The sequence below is a fragment of the Cibotium barometz genome, chromosome 37 (genome assembly GCF_041138505.1).
Source record: "Cibotium barometz isolate CiBa-2024 chromosome 37, ASM4113850v1, whole genome shotgun sequence".
In the NCBI taxonomy this organism is placed as follows: Eukaryota; Viridiplantae; Streptophyta; class Polypodiopsida; order Cyatheales; family Cibotiaceae; genus Cibotium; species Cibotium barometz.
In genome coordinates, this window is record NC_141082.1 from 9,806,300 (window position 1) to 9,828,757 (window position 22,458).

The window sequence follows — 22,458 nt, forward strand, 5'->3', positions numbered from 1 at the left end:
CGATGTCTCTGTCCCAAATATCCCACCAACAGCAGCAGATTCCTTTCCTATGCATCCTCAAAGCCGCTTCAGCTTGGGCATTATCAATTGGGGGGAGGGGAATGCTTGGCCACCAGATGGAGTCTCTCCCATGTATACCCCATGTGTAACTAGGCTTCTCAAAAAGGATAAGGTCAGTCTTGATAGCATTCCAAGCCGACCAAAGCGAATGGACCAGTTGGCGCTTTGTTGGATGTTATACTCACCACAATTGATTTCAATCTCATCAATAAGGGGCCTATCTAGATCCACTTCCACAAGGACCTGAGGATGCCAAGCCGGGTTGTAGTCATTCTTGGGTCTCATTCCTAGCACTTTCCCTATCGGGGAAACAATTTTTTTGAGCCAAGGTACTGAAGAAACATAAGGGGATGTTCCTTTACATCCATTGCCCTGAACCTAGGACCTTAAGAGCCATATTTGGGTCCTTGAAAAGAAAGAGGTAGTACCCATTTGGGAGGGCTTGGATGATCTCAACCTCGATACCTATGGAAATCCAGTTGTCTTTGATCCACCCCCTATGGAAATCTACTGGTGGTCTTGGCCCGAGAACATTAACCCAACTAAACAACGGGCTATGTAATCAGTTTCCAACGAATGAACCAGCTCTGGTGGAAGACAAACCACAGGATTAATGGAAGAGGGATTACCTGATGTGTCCATTACCTTTGCTGGAGCTTGCTTGTTGATTTGAACCTCTTCTTCGACTTGTTTCTGCAGCAACATCAGATTTAGCTCTTCCACTCGGGCTCTGGAATCTTCCACCTATTTTTTGGTGTCCATGAAGTCTTCTAACACCTGCTCATACTTCAGCATGGCTTCTCTGTTGCCATCCATGGTCGGGGGCCATTGTAGGAACTGCTGAAAAGCAGCTTGTGTGTTCTTAACAGGCTGAGAGGACTTAGTATTCCCAGAGCAAGTTTCCTGTTCTCTGAGCAGAGTAGGGGCTCCCCTCCACTCGGTGCCCATGCACCTGGGGGGTGCGGTGGAGAGTAAAGAGGGTACACAGAGGGATTCGAGCCTCTGGGTAGGATAGCAGGCAGAGGAGAGAGAGATGGTGTCGAAGGCTTTCAGGCGCAGCACTCCATCGCCCACAAACAGCACGCGCAACAGTCAGAAGCGCACTATGAGAGCCTAGATTAAATTCTTTGATGTCAAAAGCTGTGGAGAGATTTATTTCATCCATATTAAATATCTGCCCATCCCACCTTTTGAAAGCTATAATATTTTAATTAAATGGTGCACTAGGACCATTTGATTATTGTCGGTTGTTTGGTTAATATTATGTATTTAATGGTTGCTTTCCCTTGAGACTCGAGACTCAAGAGTTTCTGTCATATACTTCATTCCCTGACCTGCATTTAAGTCAAGTTTTTATGATTATTCTCACTTGAGTCGCCTCTTTTTTGTTTTCAATGTAAAAAGGCAAGCATTAAAACCTCAAAAACACACACTAATGGTATGTGTATGACAGTATGGATGTGCCTAGCTCCCGACTCCCAATTAATTTCGTTGCTAGTTTTTTACATGTTCTCAAAAAATAAACACAGTTTTGCATTTGCAATCAATCTTTTTTTTAAAAGGGGATAGAAACTAGAATTAATGAGAAAAAACTCCTAAAAGGAGTATAGAGAGGATATACAATATCAAAGGGGGGCCATTGTTGTGAGAATTATGAAAAACTCACGTGTTTTGTGATAGTTTCAATACTGTTATTGTTCTCCAAAGTTTGGAGTGACATAAAGATACATTAACTATATCTTCACGGGTTCCTTTTGGAAGATTTGTCTAAAGTCTCCCCCCAAAAGCATAACCTTTCCTCCAAAAATGTGATATCCTTCAGTGTTCGATCTAGTGCCTCAAAAGCATATATGTGTGTCGTGGGAGCTTCATCGCATATTATTAATTTTGTTTCTCTAAGAAGTTCAGCCAAATGACTATTTGTTGCTATATTGTATGTACTCGAAGCAAGGTATTTCAAATCTTGAATGAGTTGTTCGACCATTGGATAGTAATAGAGAAGCAATACCTAAAGATGTTGATAACATAATGCCATTTGTTATTTTAATGTATAATATATGAAATGTATTTTTTTTGCTAGAATATATTTCTTATTTTTTATAATAATAGGGTTTTGATACCTGAAGATGCACATGTAAGTGCTATTTGATTATTGCTTCTTATTCGACTGAGCAAACAATTATATAAAAATGTTTTGTGCTGCCTGAACCTCCGGGGCCATCAAGAAAAAATGCAACTGGCTTTTTTGAATAAATTGCCTCTAATATTTGATTGTATGCAATAATTTGAGATTCCTTTAAGGTTGATTCCATTTCATTAACAAATATAGCTTGTTGGTATACATTGAATATTCTTTCTTCTTGTAATAAAACATTGATACTTTGCATATTGTTTAAGTTTGTTACAAGTGGTATACCTACAGAATAGATTTATTTGTTCGCTTTTTAATATATTTCTTTCTTTCTTTTTGTTATCGAAAGGATAACAATAGTTGAAATACCTGTGTAATCTTGTAATCTTTTTCCATGACATTGTTGATTTAATATGCACTCAATATGTTCTAAAAATATGCCTTGTTTTTTGCTAGTGATTCAATATTCAATAAATTATATGTTGTTTGATGCATTTCATGTATGAAATCTTCAAACATATCTTTTGAAAATATATCCCATAAATCTCCTGGAGTTGCTAGCTCACAAAAGATCAAGATTGTTTGCAAATAGATATCTCAATTGTGATCCACTTTGATGAAAGGCTACTTCTTGCATGTAGATATTCCTTTCTTAATCACTTTATAATAAACCTCTTGCTATACGTGTGGCTTTAAAAGATGGATATATATGATTATTAAGTGTTCAAAAGATTTACACCCTCAACAAACTGTTAACAGCCTACGAAATAAATATTGCTCTCCAGCTAAAGGACTAATACTGTATATATGTCCAATACAGTTCCCTCTTTTTTTTGGGTCCATTTTTTAATACTTGAATTCCAAACCCATGATATTGGAAAATCACTATAAAGCTTATCGTTTGCTTCAACATTTTGTTCATTACATGTGAACCACTCAGTGAGAGTTGTTTTTCTATTGTTCTATGTGTTTAAAATTCTTCTAACATCATCATAATCTTGAAATAAGATTGTATTTTAATTAGGTAAATGTACCTATAAGACAGTTTGGATTTAGTATGTTTTTTAATTTGAGCTACTATTTTTTGTATTATAAAAATATTACATGTATGTAATCTTTGTACATCTGGCTTTTCTTCATGCATGCCTTATTCAAAGATTCAACAGGCTTCTGAGGCAAACACATATCGCGCATCTAAGAATTTGTTGATTTCATCCATGATATGGTCATCTTAATTTTGAAGTTGTTGTTGACAATTTGTTTAATTTGTTGCTTGAAACCTTACTGATGTCCTTTGTACACATACTTATATAAGTATTTCATTGTTGTGATGGTAGAACATACTTCTTATTGATATGTGCTTTATATTTCAAATGACAAATATGGGTTGTAAAGTATAACCCAATTATTATCCATGAAACCTTCTCTTACTTGAATTTTTTGTCCATCATTACATCTCATATAAATTGGAAAACCATCTTTGTCAACCACTGTTGATTCTGAGAATTTTGGTGGATAATGGCGAGTACATTTCCTTCTGACATGCATGGTGCTGAAGGTTTAATGGATCTACATGGTCCATGGATGTTGAATTGTGTAATGTTATGATGTAACTCTGGATACATCTCTTTATTTGGTATTTCTACACATACCAACTTATCATAATCATTTATATTTGCTGGTTTGTATTGATTTTCCAAGATCAACAATATATGAGAATGAGGTAAACCTCTTTTTTGAAACTCAATCACACTGAGACATGACCAATTACTTTACCAAATAAGTTATCATTATTTATGGACTTCATTAAATAATTATGCTTCTCAAAAAATACACATGCTGTGATATCTAAATGATCATTTGCATTTTGTCCAGGTAACAGTGCTTATGATATTTCTGTCCATTTAGAATTACATGTGAATGTAATGAATAAGTCTGGTTTTCCTTTGTTTCTGACGATAGCCATTGAGTCTTGATAAAGTTTATACATAAACTGAGGGTCTTCTAGAAAAGATAATGGTTCCCCATTCAACCACCCATGTATGCATGCACAAAGCAAGACAATCCTTCTTCCCATAATATTCGTGATTCCATCTGATATCATATATGAAAGGCCTTGATATACCTCTGCCCTCAAATTTACTTGGTTATTTCTTATCCAAAAATTCCTCAATACTACTATACGCATCCACTATATATTGTTGTAATAATCTTCCTCCTCGTAATAGACACGCATTAGTATATGCTCTTATTTGCAAACGATAAGCATAATACTACCTTTGTATTACTTGTTTATGCTTTTGAATTTCATTAGTAGAAAAATTTGAGGAATCTTCATTTTGAGAGATATCTAGGTGCCAACCATCTTCTCCTTTTGGAAAGAAATAAAACATATAATAGAGCATATAAGATCAATATACATTAAATTTTTTTTGTAGAAAATGTACCTTTTGGAAATAACAACACATATAATAATGGCATATAAGAGCGGTGTAGATTAGATATTCTTCTTAAAGTTCCATTTTGTAGGAAGAGTTGTATATCTCGGTGTCCTAACTCAAAATCATCTCCTTGACTTGGTAAAATAGCTGCTACTTCACTTGAAGTAGGTGCTATATATTACTTAGATGTTGATCGAGACTCATAAATCACCATTTTCAAATCAACATATGGTTGATGAGTTATTAGTTCACCCATTGCTTTAAAAGTATGAGCATAAGGATTGTAAACATGTAGCATATCTTGTAATATTTGTAGAGTTGAAGAATCTAAATCTGGCATGCCGTTAATCCGATTTTGCAACTCTTGATCAGTATCATATACGTATAATTGTGTATAACGTGGCAATTCTCCTTCTTCTCTGTTTGGTAATAAATTACCAATGCGATGATATGTACTTCCATGAATACGAAAAGTATAAATACCTTAAAGTTTGTTTGTACACAAACTTTCATTGATTTGAGCACCCATGGATACAAAAGCAAGAAGATTGTTATATGCCCTTATGTTCTTTTTGAAATTTCTACTTTTTACATCATTCTCTTGAAGTAGTTTTTTTAATACCTCATGTGGCTCTTCTAGAGGTAATAATGAAATACTTCCAAGTTTACAACAGTGCTTTCCCATAATGTAGTCTCTTTATTTTATTTTTTTCCCTACTTTCCATAGCTTTGCTTTATAAAAAAGCATTCAAATTCCATTGGTCCAAGAGAATGACATGATATATGTGTATTAAGTAATGAAGACATAGATGAATGTGGTAAATACTCTCTCTATAAGAAATCATGAGATATAGATTGACTGCTTTCTTGATTATTTGTATGTGTACTATTTTCAACTCCTTGGCTGACCAAAGATATTTATATCTTGCATTCTTATTGAAGACAATTGTCTTGCATTATTTCGTCGAACTCTTCGTGTTAAATGAAAATTTTGTGCACGTGTAGATATTCGACTTGATCTTCCCATTGTCTGCATGATTTTTTCATATTAGTTATATATATATATAAAAGTTACAATTTGTTAATTTTAATGCATTTTTTAATTATTAAAGTTTAACATTTTAATTTAAAATATAGTCTAGTTTCTTAATATATATTTTTAGATTTTGATCATAATAAGATAAGATTAATGATACATTTACTTGATAGCCAAATTATAATCATTGATAAATTTATTTAGGCCATACATTGTTTTTTGAAGCCGATAGCTTCAATTGAGAACTAAACCTGATGTTTATATCATTTAATTCATTTAAATTACTTCTAACAGATATGATCTCTTTGTGAAGATGAGATATTTCTTCTCTTAACTCCATTATTTGATGTTTAATCTATTTAAATTACTTCTAAGAGATATAATCTCTTTGTGAAGATGAGATATTTCTTCTCTTAACTCCATTAGTTGGAGAGTAAATATCTCTTTAAATTCTTCAGAATGTTTCTCTATATTCTTAATGCTAAGATTTTCTATAGATTCTTTCAACTCTTTGATATCCTATTGTATATGATTTGTATTTGTTATAAAAGTTCTTGATGAAGTTTCCAAATCTATTCTTAAGGGCACTATTCCATCTATGCTTGTTCCATTGATTTCACTCCATATATATCCTAAATATCTCATGTATATACTATGATTTTTCTCAATTAGATCTAGTAAATCTTTAATTACTTGTGATCTTATTGACATATGGCTATAAATCTTTAATTACTTGTGATCTTATTGACATGTGGCTATTTTTAATATTCGATAAAGAACATTTGTTTCCCTTCTTATTTGCAGTTTCACTTTCAATATATTTTCCTAGAAGCTTCTTTGTTCGTAAGCTTTTTCTTGGACGCTTATTTGTTTGTAAGCTTTTTTGTGTAATTGGTTGTGATGATTCTACTACTTCGTAATCTATGCATGTCTGATTATTTTCGTTTGTATCTTCATTAGATAAATTCATGATTCTAATTGTCAATAAAAAGCACATTACTTAAAATTTATTACATCTATTTTTTATTAAATTTATATTTTGTATTGCAAGGTTGAATCAAAATGGATGAAGCAAGGGTATTATGTCCACCTGGTTGCTTCTTCACAACATTCACAACCATGCACCACCCCTAATCATCTTCTCCATCTTTGACCTTTACCAACCTGCCAGGAGCTAAGAAGATTAATATATAGAAAACATTGTAGCATATATATTATTAAATTGATTAGAGACTCAGAATTAGAGAGACACGGAGAGGATAAGATAGATAGACAAAAAAAGATAGATATTTATCTAAGTGTTTAAAAGAAAAGGCTAAACTACTTTATTTAAATTATAAGCTCAATATAAAATTATAACTATAATTGAAAAGATAGATAGTTCAGTAATCTAACCTTGTAAAATCTTTATGCATTAAAGACCGATCGAAGGAGCATGCGTCTACCCAAAGTAGGAAACCTATAGTTTGAAAAAAACACTTAATACTATTTAATGCAAGTCTCTCTCTCTCACACACACACATACAAAAACAAACAATCATACTTGCATTAATATACATAAATTTATTTTTGTGTCTTTTCATTCTTGGATTTATTTGCACATTATTTGAAAGTTATCTTAATAAATATTCATTAAAATTTATTTATTTTTAATTTACTAAATTTAATAGGTTTATATTAAAAAGTGATAATAAAATTTATAATATCTGCCTTTTTATAAAGTTGTATTTTATATTGCATGGTTGTATGAATATCAAATCATTATAATTAATACATTTAGAAAACATTGTAGCATATATATATTAAATTGATTAGAGACTCGGAATTAGAGAGACAGGGAGAGGATAAGATAGATAGACAAAAAAAGATAGATATTTATCTAAGTGTTTAAAAGAAAAGGCTAAACTACTTTATTTAAATTATAACCAAAGTCTTCAAAGATACCTTTTCAATGTTCTCCATCATGACGCCCTTGATTGTCCACCTGGTTGCTTCTTCACAATATTCGCTGCACCACTCTTAATCATCTTCTCCATCTCTGACCTTTAGCAACCTGCTAGGAGCTAAGAAGATTAATATTTAGAAAACATTCACAACCATGCACCACCCCCAAAATCGTCTTCTCCATCTCTGACCTTTAGCAACCTATCAGCAGGAGCTAAGAAGATTAATATTTAGAAAACCTTGTAGCTTATATATTATTAAATTGATTAGAGACTCGAAATTAGAGAGTTAGAGAGAGGATAAGATAGATAGATAGAAAAAGATAGATATTTATCTAAGTGTTTAAAAGAAAAGGCTAAACTACTTTGTTTAAATTATAAGCTCAATATAAAATTATAACTATAATTGAAAAGATATATAGTTATAACTATAATTATAACTATAATTGAAAAGATATATAGTTCAGAAATACAACCTTGTAAAGTCTTTGTGCATAAAGACCGATTAAAGGAGCATGTCTATCTCTCTCTCTCTTACACACACAAACAAACAATCATACTTACATTAATATACATTAACTTATTTTTGTGTCTTTCCATTCTTGGATCTCTTTGCACATTATTTAAAAGTTATCTTAATGCCCACCTTCTGATATTTTTGGTTTCAAAATTTCATTGTAAATACATATTTAAATAAGAGCATCCTTGCCATGTAATGGCTTCGGGTCTCTAGGCTTGGACAATCAAGAATTCATTAAATGGATCCTTGAAATTGGTAATGGAGCAAATAGAGGAAGTACTGAACAACTAATAATAATTCCTGACAAAATGCACATCTTCAGGTAACAAAAATAATAAATATATTATATGCAAAAATACATTTCATATATTATACATTAAAATAACAAATGGTATTATGTTATCTACATCTTTAGGTATTGCTTCTCTATTACTATCCAATGGTCGAACAGCTCATTCAAGATTTAAAATACCATTACATTTGAATGCTTCAAATACATGCAATATAGCAACAAATAGTCATTTGGCTGAACTTCTCAGAGAAACAAAATTAATAATATGGGATGAAGCTCCCTTGATGCTTTTGAGGCACTAGATCTAACATTGAAGGATATCACATTTTTGGAGGAAAGGTTATGCTTTTGGGGGGAGACCGTAGACAAATCTTACCAGATCAAACATGGAAGGATATCACTAGATCGAACACTGAAGGATATCATACTTTTTGAGGCACTAGATCGAACACTGAAGGATATCACATTTTTGGAGGAAAGGTTATGCTTTTGGGGGGAGACTGTAGACAAATCTTACTAGTAGTTCCAAAAGGAACTCGTAAAGATATAGTTAATGTATCTTTATGTCACTCCAAACTTTGGAGAATAATAACAATATTGAAACTATCACAAAACATGTGAGTTTTTCATAATTCTCACAACAATGACAATAAAGAATTCATTAAATGGATCCTTGAAATTGGTAATGGAGCAAAAAGAGAAAGTACTGAACAACCAATAACAATTTTTGACAAAATGCTCTTACAAGATAACACAATAAATGAAATAATTCATTAGCTATATAAAGATATAACTAATGATATAGAATTTTTAGCATTTTTCAAAGATCGAGCTATCCTAGCACCAACAAATATAGAAGTTGACAAAATCAATAGTATAGCAATTGAATCAATGCATGGAGAAAAACATGAATATCTATCTTAGTGTAGATTCAATAGCAAAAAAGGAGAAAATTATCTCTTATGTACAATTGAGTATCTCAACAGTCTAAATCTTGGTGGAGGATACCCAAGTCAATTATGCCGGAAAAGAAATGCACCAATCATCTTCCTCAGGAATTTAAATCCAAGAAAAGGACTTTGTAATGGAACAAGACTAATATGCAAAGAATTTTATAGTAGAGTAATAGAGGTAGAGATAATCACAGGTAAAAACATTGAATAAGAATGACTATATATCTATGATTTAACATTTTCATAAAAAACAAAAATAACACCAAATAATATATTTTCAAGAACAAATATTAGAGAAAGAGTTTTCATACCAAGAATAACTTTCATACCAAAACTAATAGAACTTCCATTTGAAATGAGAAGAAGACAATTTCCAATAAAATTGGCATTCTGTATGATAGTAAACCAATCACAAGGTCAAACATTTTCAAACCTAGGATTATATCTATCAATTCCGTCTTCACTCATGAACAATTATATGTTGCATTATCTTGAGCAAAATCATCAGATAACTTAAAGATTTTCCTAAAAGAAGAACGCACAGAGACAGAAACAAACAATCTCACAGAAAATACAACAAAAAATGTAGTATATACGGAAATCTTGGATATGACAAGATAATGAATAAAAAGGTAAAAGTAACAATATATAAAAATAAAAATATATAAACAATAAATTTATTATTTGTTAAACCTCATATTAACCTTGCTTTTAAATTTCATATTACAAATTATGGAAAATCAATTCTCCATTACAACAAACTCAAGTTGCTCAATAGAGGGTAAGCATTTTAATTTTAAAATATACCAAAAAATTAAACTAATAAAGCTTTTTTCTTCAAACGTAGATCCGTATTCTTGGAGTGCTCCAAAATCAACAAATTTAATTGGAAAGCTACTAAAATATGCAAGCGAATACGGATAAATAAAAGAATATCATAAATACATTTAAAAAATATTAATAAAAAATTCACTTAAAATATTTATTTCATCTATTTTGAAGATATCTACCAAATAAGGAAAGAATTTATGCAAAAGCAAAATTTTTTCCCAAAGCCACAGAGAAAAGAAATATATCTGCCATATAGATATTATTTCATGAAAACAATAAAAAAGAGAATATAAATTGAAAATGGACCTCTGTAGATAAAATTCTCCTTTTTGGGATATAAAAAACCAAGGAAAATAAATCATGTCTCAGGACATGCAAATGCAGAATATGACATAAACATATTTATACCGAATGTACTGGACATTTAATAGATGACAATAAATTTGTGAGGGAGATCAATATATATTCAAACACACACACACACACACCCACTTTGCGTAGCCCTGATGGCATCGAAACTGGGTCCTCTCGCACTGGAACCCAACCATTCTACCAATTGAACTATGCGCCGGTTGAAAAAGATTTGTTTTGCATAAAATAAATGTGAGCATAAAATAAATGTGAGCATATAAAATAAAAACAAAAATAATTGAATTGCTGGTAAACCTTAATGAATGTAGGTTTTAATTCTCGCTGCAAAATGTTTTGGAAGGTCGACGGGTTCTAAACCTTGAGCTCTCTTCTAGCTTGGCGGCTATGGGGCGTATACAGCAGCGCCATAACCAGAAAAAGAAGTTCAGCAGGAAATCGAGCGGCGAAGAGAAGGGGCAGAAGAGAGTCCCTCGCCTCCCTGCGAGCCTGCGCAGGGAGCTTGACCTCGGAAACCCACACCTTCAAAATGAAGAAGAAGAAGAAGAAGAAGAAGAAGGAGGAGGAGGAGGAGGTCGCCCTGCGTTTCCCCCCTCAGACATCTACGAATACCAAGAGAATCAGGCCCCCGAACACTCTCACAAAAACCGACGATTCGATGATGTCGATCGCCTGGAGTACGAGCTCCCTTCTGATTTCGAGGTTGGCTCTCCCTAATCCTAATTTTCTCAGAGAGTAGCTCTTTTATGTTTCTCCCCAGTTCTTTTAAACCTGTTAGAATAGAAAACAAAAATCCTTTTTTTTAGGTGGAAAAAATCCTGACTCTGACTGGAGATCTTTTAGTCGGATAAAAATGATGACTAGAGATTCTACAAGGTCTGCAGATTCCAGAATGGTCGTTCTCATGACCACCATGAATTCTACAAGAGCTGCAGACTGGGTATCCAGCAGGCCTATCTTCAGAATGGGCAGACACATGACCTTTCTGTGATGTCATGGTTTTTTGGGAGCAATGTCCCACACCACATGACGGAACAGACGGTGCCAGCTCTCTGTACAACATGCCAGCAGGAGTCAGGGTTGATGCAGGTGGCAATGGTGAAGAATTACCAAATGTGTTGGCATAATAATGACCAAGGACCATGACCGGGAAACACATGTAGTACATTTTGTCCTTCCCCATGCATGTACAAGGCAATGGTTGAGCACCCTGGGGTTGTAGATCATAAATCATGTTGCCTCCCCATTTCGACTGTGATGCTCGAGAAAGGACTCGAGTCTCAGAAAATGACTTGCTGCTGATGCGGCTTGTCAATTTCTGGGCCCGCAGGTCCTTTCTCTAATACAGATTGAAAATTTTACACAATCTTGCATCCAGTTATTGAAGCTTGTGCGTATCATTGCATACTAAATCAGTGTCTTGTAGAATAAATGTTTTAAAATTCACATTTCAGACTTTTAAATGTGTCTTATCCTCTTCTTCTGCTTTATTACAAATTTTGGGGGACTGACTTTTTTCTTTTCGTGGGTGAAGGACGCGGAAATAGATGAAGGTGCTGCAGATGGCGAAGAGCTTGCAGGGCAGATCAAGAGCAGGCATTCTGGGCGAAAAGGAAAGAAACAATCTGATTCTGGTAGAAGGAAGCAAACCATAAAGCTGCAGAGTGATGAGGAAAGTAGTGACATTCATGATGACTTGGACACTTACAAACATGGGAGAGGTCTCGACAGCGACGCCGAGGAGGATGAGGACGAGGATGATGATGACGATGACGATGACGAGGATCATGGAGACGACAAGGATGAGCAGGTGCAAGGGGAAGAGGACGACTATTCTTTCAGGCAACATGAGGAGAATGAAAACGAAACAGACAATGATGATGATGTGGATTATGAGAGGCATCAGAGAATGATCGAGGCTGTCCGTAAATCTTGTACTAAGGAGCTTCGTGGTATGCTACTGTGTCTTTATCCTTTTGCAATATCTATGACGCAAAGCACAGAGTTTTAGTCATGGAATTTATGGATGGATGGCGGAAGATCCCCCATGCAAGGAAAATAAGTGGGTATGATGGCTGTCCACTCTTTTGGCACAACCCTTATGTGTAAAAGTTCTTATTTACACCTGCTTTACTCATGTTTGCAGAAAAGAAGCCTAAACACCCCGAGTTATTGTCGGAGGCATACCCAGAGTCAGAGTTCAATATAAATCCTCCTACAGATGCCAGCAATATGCAGCAGATCACTGTAGAGGATTTGATGACTCCCTTACAGGCCACAACAGGGTTCGGATCACTCCGTAAGCGGATGCAACAGTTGGAGAAGAGAGGGGTTGTGGTGGACGTGCCCTTGCCTAAGGCTGTGCGAGAGAGGCTGAGCAGACAGGCGGGTTATGAGAAAACAAATGAGGAAATCTCTAAATGGCAGGAAATAGTGAAGAAGAATAGAGAGGCACCCACGCTTGTCTTTACCCAAAGACCTGACCTTGCAGCTGTATCCACTGCTGAGCTGGTGTCAAAGTTTGAGCCTACTACCAACCTGGAAAAAGAAGTGGCCTCTCTTCTCCAAGAAAGTGGGTTGGCTGATGGGACTTCAGAGGCAGGGAACACCCTTGGCTTCAACAAAGTACGCACATCATAACAGTGCTATATATATGATACAAAATGTATCACTTTGGCTAAACCATTCCAAATTGATCATTATTATCAAAAGAAGAAAGGGTTAAGTAATGAATTTGTTTTTAACTATAAATTCTGTTCTGTTCCCTCTTGTAGCTCACAATGAGTGAAGTGAAGGAGCGTCGAGAAAGGCTTGCCAAGATGCGCAGTGTGCTTTTCTATCATGATGCAAAAGCTAAGAGAATGAAGAAAATAAAGTCGAAGACTTTTCATCGGCTGTTACAGAAGCATCGTAAAGGCAAAGTTGGATTCAATGGTACAGAAGACGAGTTTGATCCGGAGGCTATGAAAGACGCAGCTTTAAAGGCTGAATTCAAAAGAGCGCAGGTTTTGTGTTCTTGCCTTTTTAATTGTAATTTTTGCTTTGTATTTATTTGCTTTTTTCTTGTGTGTGTGTGTGTGTGTGAGAGAGAGAGAGAGAGAGAGAGAGAGAGAGAGAGAGAGAGAGAAAGCAAGAGTATCTATTGAAGACACAATGGGCCTATGAGACCAATGTGACACAATAATGTCCATGGCATATCTCATCATGGAACAAAAAATATAATAAAAAGAGAACAAATCAAAACTCTCTCACCGGATTGATCCAAAAATTTCCATGGAAATCTCATCATGGAATACAAGGAACATGAAACATGAGAGGAGCATTAGTCCCCAATAGATGGTATACCACTCTCCAATATATGAAGCCAGATTTTTCCAAGAGCATTTTCCAACAGCATGAAAACGAAATCAAACAAATACACCGCTTGAGCCCATGGTGAGGGGAGTTTTTTAGCTTCACCCAAAACCTAACCTGGTGGAATCTCACAAGGGATAGCCCAATCTCATACAAGATCACTCCTGTGGATCTCACAAGCTAACCCCCAGTCTTGCACAGGCAAGCTGCATCCAGTTTCCCTAGTCTTCTGCACCAAGGGGAGCACCAACAGCTTGCACAGGGTCAATCTTTACAGCTTCCGGGCACTTCAAATCAGCCCAAAACACCTCTGAAACAGGCTGCCGAGGTCTCATGTCCATCCCGTTGTCCTTCTATGGGAAGCCCCGGCACGTGAGGAGGATGCCATGGTTGAAAGATGGCTTGACTCTTGAGCCTTGAGGAATGAGAGAGAGAGAGAGAGAGAGAGAGAGAGAGAGAGAGAGAGAGAGAGAGAGAAGTTAATGAGAGAGAGAGAGAGAGAGAGAGAGAGGCCTAGAGCCTAGAGCCTAGAGCCTAGAGGCTTGGAAGTTGGAAGACTCAAGACTCAAGAGGCTTGAGGGAGAGGTGAGAGAGAGAGAGAGAGAGAGAGAGAGAGTCTAGATAGTAGGGCAGCGGCCCGCGGGCCTTGTGTGAGAGCCTAGAGGCTTGGAACTTGGAAGTTGGAAGCTAGAAGAAGCTTGAAAGCTTGAAAGTTGTGTGTGCTTGTAGCCTTGTAGAGGCTTGTTCTTATATAGATAGGCAAGAGAGAGAGGCAAGCCTCAAGGGCAAGAGAGAGAGAGAGGGCCAAGCCTCAAAGGCTCAAGGGCCAAGGCCCAAGCCATAAACGGCCAAGCGGCGACTGCAACGGCTGGAAACGACGACTGCAACGGCTATAAACGGCGAGCGCAACGGCAGAAAAACGCGCAAACGGCTCCTTGCCGTCCCCTCACAGAACCGTCCCCCACCGGCGTCCCCGTTCCTGAGGCGTCCCCGTCCCCTGTGAGTGACGCTTCTTAAGGGACGTCCGTCCGTCCCTTGCCGTTCCCGTCGCCGGTCCGTCCCGTTTCGGCGTCCCTCCGTTCCAAGCACTCGTCCCTTCCGTCCCCTGTGACTATGATTTGAGCCAAGAAAACATGGACAAGTTTAACCTCTGAGCTAAAGAAAAAGTGAACAAGTTGGCACCCAAGGGGGGGTGTTGAGAAAAGTGGTGCCAAAGCGTAGCACTAGGAGATTTCCACAAAATGGATAGATCAGAGGTCCTCCATCACCTTAAGGTTTTGGGGTCTAGATGGCTACCTAAGTGCAAGAATAACATTTCCCAAATGTTCTTAGCGTGCAGATAGTGGTGAAGCATGGTGTAAACTCCTCAAACACTAGCCACCCACCCCCATCACTAGCCCTACACTTTGGTGTCACCATTTTGGGCATGACCCCTCTCTACTAATTAGTGCCTAGTTAAACTGGATGTCCAGGGACCAATCTTGAGAACATGAGGTTTTCCGATGTACATGTGCATTTGCATCACTCATGTTAGTGTGACGGCTTAGTGGATTTCATAGATGAATCCTCTGCTTTCGTATGCTGCATGAGATGTTGTGGGTCAATCTTGTAGCTATGTGGATGCCTGGAACTACTCACTACGGGACCATGTGTGTACCCATGTCTATTGACACATGGTTATTTTGTAGGACGTCAAAGTTCGGCTAGAATTCAACCCAAATTCCAGGTTGTGGACTTACACAAATTTTATAATTTTGTGTGTTCACACCCTCATTAATGATAGGGTGGAACACCAAGGTTGGGCACCGAGCACTTATTATTGGTTTATGGGCATCCTCTACCCTCATTTGAACCAGGCGCCCCCTCTGTGTGGATGCCCAACACCAGGTTATAGCAAGTGTGGGCTGCCCCAACACTTGGCAGGGCTGACCCAATACTTGGCATTAGTTTCCTTTCATGGGCATCCTCTCTACCTACCTACCTCTCCAACCGATCTCCTGGAAAGGAAGCGTGTCATCTCTCAGCGGTTCCAGCAGGATCTGAACAGTACAACCAGCCCTTGTACCCACGGTGTAAGAATGTACGGACCGTACAGGCTGTGCCACGTCAACTGTGCGACCACTTCTGCAGTCAGATGCCTGTCCCCATAGCTGTCGTGTGGGAGGAGGTTAACTACACCCCATCCGCTCACGGAGGCGGTTCTAGGCCATGGGTATGCAAGCTTTGCCCGTACCGGCGAACGGGTGGCGCCGACAAAGTGTGAGCCCACCTCTTGCATGAGAGTGGGCATGAGGTGAGGTTTTGCACGAATGTCACGCCCGAGAAGAGACGGGAACTTCTTGACAAGCTTAGCGTCTACGAGGCGGTCGAAGCGACAAGAAGGACACCACGAGTGGCCGTGGATCCCGCGACGATGGGGGGAGGAACTCAAGCCTCTACAATGGAGTCATGTGGTGGATCAGGATCATGCACACCATCACCTTCACCATTAAGTCGGAATGTTACTCCATCCACGACGCCGGCACCCTCCATCTCCACGGCCTCTCAACCATTACGTGGCCCACGACGACAATCTACACTTGGGGAGAATTGGAACCCCAAGTTGGAGGAGGTGGATTTGCGGTAGCCCGCTTCTTCTTCCACGACCACATTGCCTTTCAAGCGGCTAGGTAAGTGCAATCGATCATTGCCAATTCATCATTCATGTTTTCATCATGACAGATGGCCCTAGAAAGGCTAGTGACCCCAAAGGGTGTTAGAGAATATCCTAACAAAAGAGATTAAAAAATTAGAAGATGCAAAGAACTTAATTAGAGAAGCCTAGGGGAAATTTGAGCAAAGAATGTGGAGCAGTTAGACTATTGAAATAGTGTACTGCCATGAGGAGGTCACACAAGATAGAAAATTGGATATCTCAAAACTAATTAGAGAATGAGAAGGAGAAAGATCTTAGCTCCAATGAAGGGTCGAGAGATGACCTCATGAATAGGATGTTTAGAACAAGGGATTCAGTTTATAAACCTAAATCACGAAATGTGATATGCTGACCATGGGATGTAGCCATCTTAATGTTATTTTTATTGTCAAAGGTAAAAATGCTAATTGGGCCCTTGCTTCATAGAAATCCCACCCTTTTGAGGGGTGTAAAAGAATGGGTAGAGAGAATTTTGGAACTATATGCTAAATCAAGAAATGACCCAGGGGTCGTCGCCTCACAACCTTTAAGAGATGATAGTAATGCCCCTAAATTCATCTTGATTCTAGTTAATCAATTGGGATATTAATATGAAAACGATGACATAAATGTTACCTAGTCCCCTTCTCATTAGTAAATTACTTTCTTGAATAGGTTGGAATACTTCAAGGTCATGGTTAAGAAGATTGGGGAGTATGGCTCAACCTATACGCCCCCCTCATCCGAGAGCTTGCGCACTACATTGCTCGAGAAGGAGAAGCGCATTGTAGAGCAAGCGGCCGACAACACACAGCGGCAATGGGAGAGGAACGGAGTCTCCCTCATTGTGGATGGATGGAGTGACACCCGCAAGAGGAGTATTCACGGCGTGGTTGCATATTCCCGCGGAGAGATGTACTTCATCTCATCTCATGATGCATCCAGCACTGGGAAGAGCGCGGATGTGCTTGCGGCGGAGTGGGCTACCACCATGGAGATCGTTGTCCCCGAGCATGTAGTGGGCTTTGTTGCGGATGGGGAGCCTTCCAATAGGGCGGCGGGAGCTATTCTCCAAGGTATGTATGGACACGTCACGGTGTCCTTTTGTATGGCTCATTGCCTAAACAACCTCCTCAAGGACATCAGGGCATTACCATGGATCAGCCCGCTCATTGAGGAGGCCAACACCATGGTCTCCTTTGTCCTCAACCAACAAAGACTTCGGCATGAGTTCAACAAGAGGTCTTGTCTCTCTCTCAAATATTCCGACACCAGGTTTGCCTACAACTTTCTCATGTTGGGCTGGTTGAAGGATTGTAGTGGTGCTTTGAGGGGGCTTTTCCTTAGCGACGAGTTTGTCCCCATGCAAGAGTCCCAGACAAACACTGGCCAAGAGTGTAGGCTACGGGCGGATGACGCCTTTGGTGGGAGCGTGTGAAGACCACAGATGCTATGGTGAGGCCCATAGTCCACCTATTGAGGATTGTAGACGCTATGCAACCATGCATAGGCAAGGTCTACGAGGCCTAATGTTTGTACCGCCTTGTGCTATAGAAGGCTTTGTAATTTCCTCGATTACCCTATTTTGAGTAAGGGGAGTAGTCTAGAAAGGCTGTGGAATCTTATGTGTGGTCAAGCTTCATTTGCAGGCTTGACTGTGATCTGTTGTATCACGTCAGGTTTGGCCACTGTGATCTTTCGAATCACGTGGTGCCAAATCACCATAAGTACGAAGGCCACTTCATAAGATACTACCTTCGCTCCAAAGCGGGGTTTGTTGGGATATTCAGAGCTTCACGTGTGTAACCATCATGTGTGCACCCTCTTTCCCTTCTGCTTGGGGTTCCTAGCTAGGGTGAGGATACAGCTGCACAGAGCCAGCAGGCTATGGAGGCTCAAACTCAGCGATCGCGAAGAGCTAGAGAGAGAAAGAGAAACGACTCGAGAGAGAGTAGGAAAGAGATCTTACAGAGAGATTTTGGACGACTCAAAGTACTATATTAATGTTGTTAATTAAAGTACACCAAGTACATGCTTTTATAGGTTGTAAACCTTATCTTTTGACTTAAATCACATGCACATGTAAGCATATGACACATGTCATACACTTATCCAAGTATAAGGGGTGTTCACACCTAAGCATACACGTACACACACGCACATAGCGGGTTGATACACACACATACGTACACATAAGTGAATACACATTGGACAATATGGATACACGAACATGAGTACAGGTTGATACACACACACGTACACATAAGTGAATACACATTGGACAATATGGATACACGAACATGGGTGTACTCATGTTCGTGTATCCATATCGTCCAATGTGTATTCACTTATGTGTACGTGTGTGTGTGTGTGTGTATCAACCTTGTGTGTGTGTGTGTGTAAGCTTATTCATGTGTGTGTGTGTGAACACCTGCTTAGGTGTGAACACCCCTTAAACTCGGATAAGATATGCGCTTGTGATTTGTTTAAGTCAAAATATAAGGTTTGCAACCTATAAAAGCATGTTCTTGGTGTACTTCAATTAACAACATTAATAAAGTACTTTGAGTTGTGCACAATTGTAGGATTACGGCGTTTCTTAGCATTCAATTTCATGTGCTTTATAATCTGACCACCATCTATGCATGCATGATGCTACACATGATTCCACAGAATGGTGCCATACCAGGGTCCATTTCACCATGACGATGGGCTAGAAAGTGTTAGATTACATGCCTAACAGGGGTACACCATGGGACCTAGAAATTGCTGTAGGTTACCTTACCTTTACAGTCACAATTTGCATGCTTAGTTTCTTCCAAATGTTTAAGTCAGAGCAACAACTTAGCACAATGCATGTTTCTCTCCTCAAATTAGCACTTACTTTTGTCTTGTTTTTATAGGAGCGTATGACACTAAAGCACAAAAATACTTCAAAATGGGCGAAGAGGATCATTCAAAGAGGCTTGAAGGCCAAAGAAGATGGGACCAGGGAAGCCATTGCAGAGCAACTCCGCACTCACACATCTTTGACAAGAAAAATACGTTCAGCTGATAATGCAAGCTCAAGTGATGATAGCTCAGATGAAGCAGGTACAGATTCTGGTGCAGAAGGCATGGATAAAGGACTCTCCACAACAACAAAGCCAAGGGCAAAGCTGCTGGCAAAAGCCAAAGTGGAGACATTGAAAGTGCTAGAAGGAGATGCAGAGGCAGAGATTCCAACCAGTGGGCTCTTCTCTCTACCCTTTATGGTAAGCTTTTTTACATTGTTTATATCACAGTTGAAGGTGTTTGGGGGCACTGAGTCTTTATTAATGATGTGCATGCAGACACGGGCAATAGAGAAGAAACGGAAGCAGGCTCAGAACGAGGCCATTGCTGTGTTAGAGCAGTTGGAGCAGCTGGAATATAATGAGGATGGGGCTGATGGTTTCACTTTTGAAGAGAAAAAAGTACCTGATGTTGCAGGGGCGTCTGCTGGAAGGCTTGCTTTTGGTGAAATGGCCAAGTTGATGCCAAATGGCAAGGAACAGGAGCCTGATATGCTTGTTGAGGAAGGTAGCAGCAGTGATGAAGATGGATTTCAAGGCGACTATGTGGTGCCGACAGTTAGAAATACACCTGCAATCTCTAAGAAGAGAAAAGCTGACAGCAGTGGGGGTGTTAAGAAGGTTGGTAATGGTGCAATTTCAGAAGCTTCACAGTTATACAATTTTCAGGTGACAGAAGAATCCAGGAGCCCTCTTCAAGAGTCTGAAGCAGGTGGCTCTAAAGCTGTGCTAGCTAATCCTTGGCTTTTTGGGGAGGTGAATGAGAGAAGCTTATCTAGTGAGAGGGTAGGCGGCCTGAGAGCCGATATGGAGAAGTCTTCCAGTGAGAATCCGGGGCCACTTGTAACTGCTGCTCGTGTTGAAACTGTGACCATAGCTGGAAGCACCTCGTCTAGGAAGCGTGGCAGATCAGACAAGAAGGTTGAGGCTGTTCAGAATGGTGGATCTCTTGATATGGCTCCTATTGAGCAACCACAAAAGCTGTCATCATTTAGTAGCAGTGAGGGTGAGGAAAAGCTCGACAATGAAGAGGCGGTGGAGCAAGATTTCAGGCTTTTAACAGGAAATGCATCTCAGGCAGAGCTTATTCAACGTGCATTTGCAGGAGACAATGTGGAAGCTGATTTTGAGCAGCTGAAAGATCAGGCTTTAAGTGAAGAGGTTCCCACAGGTGAAGCTGCCCTGAATCTGCCAGGCTGGGGCCAGTGGACTGATGTGCAGAAGAAAAAGGGACCCCCCTTATGGATGCTGAAGCAGCAAGAGGAGTTGAAAAGCAGAAGAGAACAAGCTTTAAGCAAGCGAAAAGATTTTAAGCTTAAACATGTGATTATTAGTGAAAAGATGGATAAGAAGGTACTGCATGCATCTCTCTCTCTCTCTCTCTCATGTACACACGTATGCATGCACGTACGTGCCCCCCTCCCAAACCAAACCCATAACAACAACAAAACACCCACACACATGCACACCCACCGACCATGCAGGGACATACACCTACTTCAACCACACACACTAGCACCAGGCTCATTCAGTTCTTTCATGCTCAATGGTGACAGGTGGAGAAGTTTCTTGCTCCTTCCTTGCCCTTCCCTCACAGATCAAGGGAAACCTTTGAGAGGAGTATTCGAATGCCATTAGGGCGCGAGTTCAATACAGATCAAGCTTTTCGTGACATGATCCGTCCAGCGGTGAGAGATTGACCACCCTTTTTGTCTCAATGTTCTGGCAAAGTATGTTTAGTTCTGGCACGTAAATGACTTCCCCCTGCCTTTTTTGCTCTGAAGGTTGTTAAAGATGCTGGTGTTATCATCGATCCCATCAAGTACAAGATGTCAGAGGCCAAAGCTGGAGAGTCGGTTTCTGTGTCAGAGGAGAAAAGGAAGAGCGAGAAAAAGGGTTCTGGTCTTAGGAATAAAAGGAGTAGAGTTGATCGACCCAGATTGGAAAAGCTTTCAGCTTAAGGTGAGGCATATGAAGTCATTCTCTCTCTCTCTCTCTGTCTCGTCTCCACCTGCATGCTGGTCGCTCGTTAGCTAACATGATGGCAATGAGTAGGGTGGTTTAAGAAGAAAGTGAGGCAGCTCATGTACAGCGGGATCTTTTTTAGTTTATTCAGGATTATCAAAGCGACTTATTGGTTTTTAGTTGGAAATGAATTTTCCCTCAACTCTATTTGGAATACACTCTGAGCACACATTGTCTTGGTCAATTGTATGCAACCTTATTTTTTCTACTTTATGGTTGACTTCTACAATAGCTTGCGAAGAACGTGGGCTCTGTATAATAATGTTCACATAAGCAGTGATATATGTTGTTCTAGCTAGTTAGTGTCCATTGTTTGTTGCACCAGAGTTTCGGCTCTAGTAGTAGGCAGTATCGAGATTTAGTTTCCTAAAATTTTAGGTCAATTTTGAGTTGATTCAAGAAGAGGCATATCTTAATGAGTTAGAAGCTTTCATGCATGATGTTTCCTTGGAAGTAGAGGGATGAAATTGTATTTCATATTGACCCTCCTAATTACTAGTCGCTCACGTGTTGCTTGAAAAATCTCATAATTGGTTAAAAACGTTTTTGATGTGGAGAACATACAAAATCTACCTTTCTTTGCGATTTTCCACTATGAAAATTAAACATTTTGCATTGTAGCTTGGTGCCTTTCATTGAGGATTTGAATAGAGTGACAAATAGTGAATCTAGAGCCCTAACTTAACCATACATTGCCTCTTAAGTGGGTTTTCTTTGTTTTCCTATATGAGGCAGATGGTTGTTTGACATGGCAGTTGGTAAGGCGATTGATTCCA

General features: G+C 38.9%; 1 protein-coding gene across 1 annotated transcript; it reads left to right on the forward strand.

Moving 5' to 3' along the window:
* Positions 1-10,896: 10,896 nt before the first annotated feature.
* LOC147616921 (uncharacterized) lies at positions 10,897-21,976 on the forward strand. Its single transcript, XM_086776560.1, has 8 exons — positions 10,897-11,278; positions 12,111-12,528; positions 12,723-13,201; positions 13,351-13,581; positions 19,508-19,858; positions 19,937-21,010; positions 21,214-21,345; positions 21,442-21,976. Exons 1-8 carry the CDS (start codon positions 10,964-10,966, stop codon positions 21,616-21,618), a joined length of 3,177 nt encoding a protein of 1,058 aa, XP_086632686.1. The 5' UTR covers positions 10,897-10,963; the 3' UTR covers positions 21,619-21,976.
* Positions 21,977-22,458: the final 482 nt, after the last annotated feature.

Coding starts and splice junctions, on each gene's coding strand:
- LOC147616921 (XM_086776560.1), top strand. CDS start 10,964: ATGGGGCGTATACAGCAGCGCCATAACCAGAAAAAGAAGTTCAGCAGG. Junction 11,279..12,110: donor AGCTCCCTTCTGATTTCGAG/GTTGGCTCTCCC, acceptor TCGTGGGTGAAG/GACGCGGAAATAGATGAAGG. Junction 21,011..21,213: donor GTGAAAAGATGGATAAGAAG/GTACTGCATGCA, acceptor CAATGGTGACAG/GTGGAGAAGTTTCTTGCTCC.